This window comes from Hordeum vulgare, chromosome 5H (genome assembly GCF_904849725.1).
Source record: "Hordeum vulgare subsp. vulgare chromosome 5H, MorexV3_pseudomolecules_assembly, whole genome shotgun sequence".
Lineage (NCBI taxonomy): Eukaryota > Viridiplantae > Streptophyta > Magnoliopsida > Poales > Poaceae > Hordeum > Hordeum vulgare.
Genome location: NC_058522.1, coordinates 585,828,361 through 585,835,631, shown reverse-complemented (window position 1 = coordinate 585,835,631; position 7,271 = coordinate 585,828,361). Strand labels below are relative to the sequence as shown.

The following is a 7,271-nucleotide window of genomic DNA, read 5'->3' as shown; positions in this document are numbered from 1 at the left end:
AACAGGATACAAACTCAAACTGCTTCAGCATCGTCAGTGCCATCCATCTTGCCCAACACAGTCTTGAAGATATGCTTGCAAGTGAGGTCCTCGCCTTCTCCTGGCAGCCACTCATCAGGCAGTCCTTCAGCAAGCAGAGGACCACGATCGACAACCTCCTTCATGTGGTAAATGATAGAATACAGTAAGTTGTTCTTCTTCCTCGGCGACGACGGTCCGTAGTCACCCAATTCAAATTGCATTGCTTCATACTCATCCACGGACTCGGGTGTCTTGTTTGTTAGCTTTGGCTCAGGTATCTCCACTGTCACCACCTTGCCAACAAAGAAAGGGTCACGAAGCCAAGCCATTACCTCGAGCTCGCGGTGGCTTGCCGGCGGCAGGATCTCGATCAGCTCGCCACCCAACTACTTGAGAACATCTTTCACGGACGCCGTCATCCAGGCCTGGTTAGGGAGGCCTTCAAAGCCGAGCTTGCTCTTGTACTCCAGAGCACCTGGCTGAGCACGAACCATTCTGCTCCAACGCGAAAACTGAATCCAACGCCGACAACACTTGATCTTCATTGACGAAAAGAGCACATCAGTGCACTTCTCCTCCGCCGTGAAGGTCAGTCGCAGGTCGTGTGGTGGGCACGCGACGTCGATGACCACCTCGGATGGCACCACCCCGCAACGTTGCTGCAAGGTCGCCAGCATGGCTGCCGGCGTCACTGTCTGCTCGCCATCTCCGACCGCAGTCGCCAGAAGCACGTACCGTCCGAAGCGCAGCTCCAGCGCATCCATGGTCGGAGCGCGCGAGATCAGCACATGGCTCGCCTCTCGACGGAGCTCCGGCTCTCCTCGCGGCCACACCTCCTGCGGGAACCGCCGGTCCAGCAAGCTACGACTTGCCTGGGCTGCTGCGACGGCCGGGGCCGCGCCTCCATCACCGGCGGCGCTCACGCCGTCCGGCGACACGGTGCTAGAGCTCACGCCGCCGCCTCCCATGAAGAATAGGGTTAGGAATTTGGACTGGGAAGTGGGGAATTTTTGTTTGGGGTCTAGAAGGAGCCAAAAAATAGATCAGGGGGTAAAGTGAACCACCCACTATATTCAAGGGAGTAAAATTGACTTTTTTCATAGGGAAATATCCAGATGTTTATCTTGTGCAGCTAGAATCAGCATGTAGGAAATGCAAACGTCGAAAAGAGCAACAAAAGCCATCCAAACCCTTAAATTATTGCCAGGTACAAAAAGTTCCAGAAACATTTCAAGGAACAAAGGGAAGACATTGAATGAACTAGTTTTTATGAGGTAGTACGTACATATAGCATCCATAACATGCAAAGACCGGCCATAAAAATAGGGAAAGTTACAGAAGTAGAATAACACATGGTTTGGAGTCACCGTATACTGAATGTCTCCAGTGACAACAACTTCAAGTTGATAAGGGAAACGAAGACAATAAATACTAGTACATGATTATTCAGAGCAGTGTACGTAGCACGCATCAATCGAGTCCTGAAACCATCATCACACAAATACAATGACTGAAATGCAAACAGAGAATTAAAGAAGAGTCGCTTCATGTCTAGAGGGTTCAAGATCTCCAGTGCCAGATGATTGGGGAAGCACACTCTGCAGCCGAGCTACTCAAGAGGAATCATCGATCCCACCTGAATTTTTGAATAAAAAATGGATATTAGATCGATTGCTCCTGGAATACAAAGAAAGAAAGAAAAAAAGATAGACTTAATTATATGTAGCAGAAATGACTGACCCGGCCGGTGTGCTTGCTTTTGGCTTCGAGTGTATCACTCCTCATCGTGTAACGCGAAATAATTGTAACCCTTCATCATTTTCAGCGTGGGACGGTTGGGGTGTGTGTCAGCCATGCTCTTGAAAACACCGTCTGCCAGCGCCATATCAAGGGCGTGAGGCTGCTTGCCAGCGCAATCTATGACGACACGGAGCCTATCAAGGCTGGTGAGGTGCTGGATGCCAAAATCCAGTCCAGCACCAGCAGATTCCAACTTGTCTAGACGAATCCAGAGGCTAAACTCTTTGAGATTCTGCAAAGCGCCTGCTTCAAACGTCAACTGTGGAGAATCATAGAGTTCAAAACTAACCCAGCGGATAAATAGCTCCTGGAGATTTGGCAAAGCCCCCGCTTCAAACGTCAACTCCGTAGTACGTGCGCACATGTCAAACCTTCGTAACTGTTGAAATCCCCCGCTGATGCTGATGGACCCTACGAAGTCATTTGTTGCACGGAACTCTAGCAGAGTTGGTATGCTTCCAACTCTCTCAACATCCTGCTGCACTATCTCGTGTCCACAAGAAAACAGACATAATTTTTCAAGGTTGACAAGTGAAAGCATCCATTCCGTAATCCACCCGCTGCCGAGACGAATCTCTCGGATGCTATGCAGATTAGGGAAGAACGAACGCCCTATGAAGGTTGCATCCTCTTCTGGCGACCACAATTCGATACTGAGGTTGCGAAGCTTGCATGCGTCCAGTTTGCAGAGGGAGGACATTAGCGTCTTTTCCTTGTCACTTGCCTCGCCAGATTCAGAGGCCCAACGAATCTTCAGTTTTCTCAGGCTTGTTAGTTTGCCAAGCTCTTCCAGAAACTCCACAGATTGCTTCATGGCATCTACAATCCCAAGCTCTTGCAGATTCTTCATGTTTCCAATGCCATCAGGAAATTTGGCGTCCGTTCCAACAAACAGACGCACCAGTCGTTTCAGCCGAGCTACCGATTCTGGCAACTCCTGTAAATTCATGTGCAGACTGAGAGTCTCTAGATACTCCAAATCTCCAATTTCCCTTGGAAGCTTCATTACCATTGTCTCGGAGATGTTCATGTACCTCAGCTGTAAAAGTCTTCCAATATCTTTGACATGCTCACTTCTCAATCCATAGCATTTACACAGGTCCAGCACACGCAGAGCATTTGACTTTCCAAAGGAAGGCAATTGCTTCACATCACTGCCAAAAGCACCAAGTGATCGAGCATGTGATAAATCCAATTTCTCAACACTTGCTTGATCTTCATTTCCCATGAGAAAGGTGCGACGAACTATGCAATCTGACTTTGGATTACTGCTTAACAAGGTACTGAACTTTTTTTCAGCGGACTTGTGAATTAGGAAATCAAGGACGATGTCATGCACTCGGCAACACCGTGCCTTGCCATCATATCCTATGCCCACCGGCTGTATTAAACTTCTGTTAACAAGCTCATGAAAATATTCCTCTCCTAATTCAAAAAGATCTTCCTCATCTCTACACTTGATCAATCCTTCCGAAATCCATCTGTGAACTAATCTCTGCCTTTCAATCTTATAATCTTCAGGAAACATAGTCAGGTACAACAGGCAACTTCTTAGATCCAGGGGGAGGTCAAAGTAACTCAGAGATAATATGTACTTCATGTCACCAATGTCATCATTTTTTCCTTTATCAAATCCAATTGAGCGTCTCACACGATCCCACGACTCTTGTTTTCTTTCCTTGGTAGTCAGCAAGCTAGATATGGCATTGATGGCCAAGGGCAAACCACCACATTTTTTTAAGATGTCATCTGAGACTTCTTTCAAGTTAGGAGGGCAATTTTGTTCGCAGCCAAATATCCGCTTGAAAAATAACTTCTTCGAGTGATCAACACCAAGTGGTTGGAGTTCATAGACCAGATCTCCTTGAGAACCACTGCATAATTTAGCGACATCGATATTTCGTGTTGTGGTAATTATTGCACTACCACAATCATTCCTGACTAATGCAGAAGACAAAGTTTGGTACCAGTGATTTTTATCCCATATATCATCAATTATTATAAAGTACCTGCAAGGTAGTTTTAGGTAAAAACATATAAGTAATATAATGTGCTATATATGTTAGTAACGATATTAGAGTTAAGCAAGACTTGGTTAGCCTGTCCGTGTCCGGTTTGGACATGAGTCCATCATCGAATAGATTAGTACTCCCTCCGTAAAGAAATATAAGAGTGTTTAGATCACTAAAATAATGATTTAAACGATCTTATATTTTTTTACAGAGGGCGTAACATGCATGGGCTAGTTAGTTTATATATATATATATATATATATCTATGTAACCCACTTTGTAAATCATCCAAACAAGCAAGACAAAGTAAAGCAAGGCTCGGTACGAGCGATCCATCGATTCGTTTGTGTTCCTGAGTTCTCGCCGGAACAGTTGATCGATCGAAACGATCTAGTCTAGCTAGCTCTACAGCGCTCTATCTCTGTATGTCCTTGCATACTGTTCATCAAGCCGGCTCCTAGTTTGCTAGCTTGGGAGGCTACCTTGCACATATAGGTGTTGCTGTTGTTTTGCTGAATTGATCCAGCGATCAAAATCCAACAAACGAAGCATGCATGTTTCATATCAGGGCTCCTAGGCTAGTCTCTCCCCTAGTATATTTATTTGAAAATACCATCAGTCTTCATTTGTCACACTAAAAGTTGCTCTGGCCGTGGTGCCTAAAAGGGTGTGAGCCAGAGATGGATAGCGTAGAACATGTCACATGAACAGATAAATTACCACGGTATGGTTGTTGCCTTGCTTTTAATTAAGATGAAAGTTTTTTTTCCTGAGAAATGGATATCTTTTACCACACATTGTATTAGAAGTATTACATTTTGTATATCCTATATTACACGATAAAAAACATAACAAAGCTTCAGTTGAATTTGCTCAGAGTAGTTGCATACCTTTTATCTTGCAGGAATTCTCGAATTTGTTCGATAAGTTGTTGGATACTTTCTTCGGGACTTGCATTTCTGTTGCTGATGTTACGTAATATAGAACGCAGAACTGACGCCATATTGGGGTTACGTGAAACTGACACAAAGGCCCGGCAGTCATAGTCTGCGCCAAGCTTGTTATAGACCTGTCTAGCAAGAGTGGTCTTTCCTAACCCTCCAGATCCAACAATGGAGAGAACTTTTAGCTGATGATGATGTCCGGATTCACCATCCTCATTGTCCAGCCACTTCAGAAGCACATTGGTCGGACCATCAATGCCAACAAGAAGTGATGCATCTTTAAACATTGCCTCAAGTCGTGGGTCGACCTTCTCATTTGTAGCTCTTAAAGACGGATCCATCATGTACCTTCAGTTGCAGACCAAGAAATTAGATACTTCTATTTTATTTCATTTTAGAAAAGGAGGAAGATGCATACAACCACTTTATTAATTATTCATATAGACCTTATAAAATAATAGATCATTATATCTCAAACCACCGTCTTGACAACATATGTCGCTACTTCTATCCTTGATGAAGGGGTGATGAAAGTTCGATCGAATACCAAACAGACTTCGCAAAATAGCCTAACATCTAAAACCGAATGCCCAACCAAACCATAGTGCCTGGTCTGGGGCGCACACGGTCTGACGCACTCTAAGAAGCCGCCGTCGGTGCCTTCCACCGGTCCATCTTCAGAGTTGTACCGAGGCATTGATCTTGCCGGACAATGCCATCATCGCATGGATCTAGGCATCCGTGCACCGCAGCAAAACCCACCACCGCCGGGAATCGCCGCGTTGTTGCCCGAACGTGCTACCGCCTCCGGGAGCCGCCACGCTGCTGCTGCCAGAAGACCCACATCCCATGGATCTGGGCATCCGTGCACCGGAGCAAAACCCACCACCACCGGTACTCGCCGCATAGTCGCCCGAACGTGCCGCTGCGCGAGGTCGCCGCCTTCGGGAGTCGCCGCTCTGCCGAAAGACCCACACCCCCATAGATCTGGGCATCCATGCACTGTAGCAAACCCGCCACCGTGGGGACTCGCCGTCGCCGCCCGAACCTGCCACCGCCCGAGGTTGCGTCACGCTGTCAGAAGACCCACACCCCATGGATATGGGCATCCATGCACCGCACCGCAGGAAACCCACAAACCGCCGGGACTCACCGAGCCATCCGGAGGGTCACACCTCGCGGATCTGGACGCGCGCACCGTCCGTGGATCCGTGGGAGGGAGGAGAGGCCCTTCGCCGATGCCATTGGACGCACGGGACCACAGGCAGCGGCGAGAGACGCGAAGACTAATCTTATCAAATACTAGTTGGAAATCAAGAGCGTGGGGGTCTTAGATAAGCAGATATAACAATAATAAAATTTGTTGAGCGCATTACACGTACCTTTTATGTCTGTCACTCACTTCCGTGATTCTGATCTTGATGTCTTTGACGTCTTTGGCGATGTTATGGCGGAACTTGATTTTGTTGATCTTCTCCATGCTTTTTCTGAAAAGCTCCATGAAGCTATCTGGCTTGGAACTTGGTTCACGGCGGACGAGCACCATGAACTTGTCGATTTTGTCCTCCATAACATACGACAGGTCCCGCACAGCGTCGGCATAAAGCTTGTCTTGCTCAGGAGGTTCCTCCACATTCGCCATCGCGACGAGGAATTTGTGCATGGCTTCCAGCTCGTCCTTGAGAAACTGGATGTCATCACGAACACCCTTGAGCAGCTTGTATTCATTGCTCAACATGACACCCAACTTCCCCAAGACGGAACGCATGGCCCCGGTGGCTGCGCTCACAAAAATTTCCTCAGCCATTAGTCGCTGCTCACTCAAACTTCTCTCCGGCGACAGCAGCGTGGGTGTGGTGGTTGGAAGGAGGGGCGAGGGGGGCTGCTACAGCAGCTCAAGAGGAGGAGCGAAGGTTGCTTCGGGGAAGAGAAAACAAACGTGTATCTAGGCAGCAAAGGAAAAGCAGAAGAAAAGGTGATGCTTTTGCTTACTGTCTCGAGTGACATAAAGCCTTACAGGGCATGTGCATCTCTACTGCTGCATGTCAGGCAACCTTAATCACTTCACTTATTGTGTCGGCCAGTGAGAACAATGGTTCAAGCCTGCTCACGTTTGAGAGCAACTCTAACCGGACCCACATGCCCGCCCGTAACACCGGGTGCGCCATTTTCCCCCCAAACGATCACACTTAGAGCATCTCTAGCAACCGGCGATGCTAGAAAATAAGGCCGGACCCAAACGATCTCTAGCACGGGCACGGGCACGGGCACGGGCACGGGCTTGAAATAAGGCCGCCTGGGGCAACCGGCGATAAAATCAGCGTGGGAGGGTCGTGTTCCCAGCCGGCCCAACAAGGTCGTCTCAGATGTCATTTAAAAAAAAAATACTCAATTAAAATTAGGCCAAACACAACACAAATTCGGCCAAACTATACCCTTTCATTCATATTTGTATAAATTGAAAAAAATATAATTTAAAAACCAAACTAAAAAA

The 7,271-nt window shown here is 47.2% G+C and overlaps 1 protein-coding gene across 2 annotated transcripts; it reads right to left on the bottom strand.

Annotated features, from left to right (window-relative positions):
- Positions 1–1,272: 1,272 nt before the first annotated feature.
- On the bottom strand, positions 1,273–6,738 carry LOC123395250 (disease resistance protein PIK6-NP-like). Of its 2 annotated transcripts, none has more exons than XM_045090210.1 (4): positions 6,160–6,738; positions 4,724–5,125; positions 1,762–3,830; positions 1,273–1,657 (listed from the first exon to the last, which is right to left on the bottom strand). In XM_045090210.1, the coding sequence occupies exons 1-3, from the start codon at positions 6,582–6,584 to the stop codon at positions 1,796–1,798; spliced, it is 2,862 nt and encodes a 953-aa protein (XP_044946145.1). In that variant the 5' UTR covers positions 6,585–6,738; the 3' UTR covers positions 1,273–1,657; positions 1,762–1,795. The 2 variants fall into 2 exon arrangements, with proteins under 2 accessions (XP_044946145.1, XP_044946144.1); XM_045090209.1 differs by having other exon boundaries at positions 1,273–1,658; positions 1,767–3,830.
- Positions 6,739–7,271: the final 533 nt, after the last annotated feature.

Coding starts and splice junctions, on each gene's coding strand:
- LOC123395250 (XM_045090210.1), bottom strand. CDS start 6,584: ATGGCTGAGGAAATTTTTGTGAGCGCAGCCACCGGGGCCATGCGTTCC. Junction 5,126..6,159: donor GTGAGTGACAGACATAAAAG/GTACGTGTAATG, acceptor CTGCAACTGAAG/GTACATGATGGATCCGTCTT. Junction 3,831..4,723: donor GAATTCCTGCAAGATAAAAG/GTATGCAACTAC, acceptor ACTACCTTGCAG/GTACTTTATAATAATTGATG.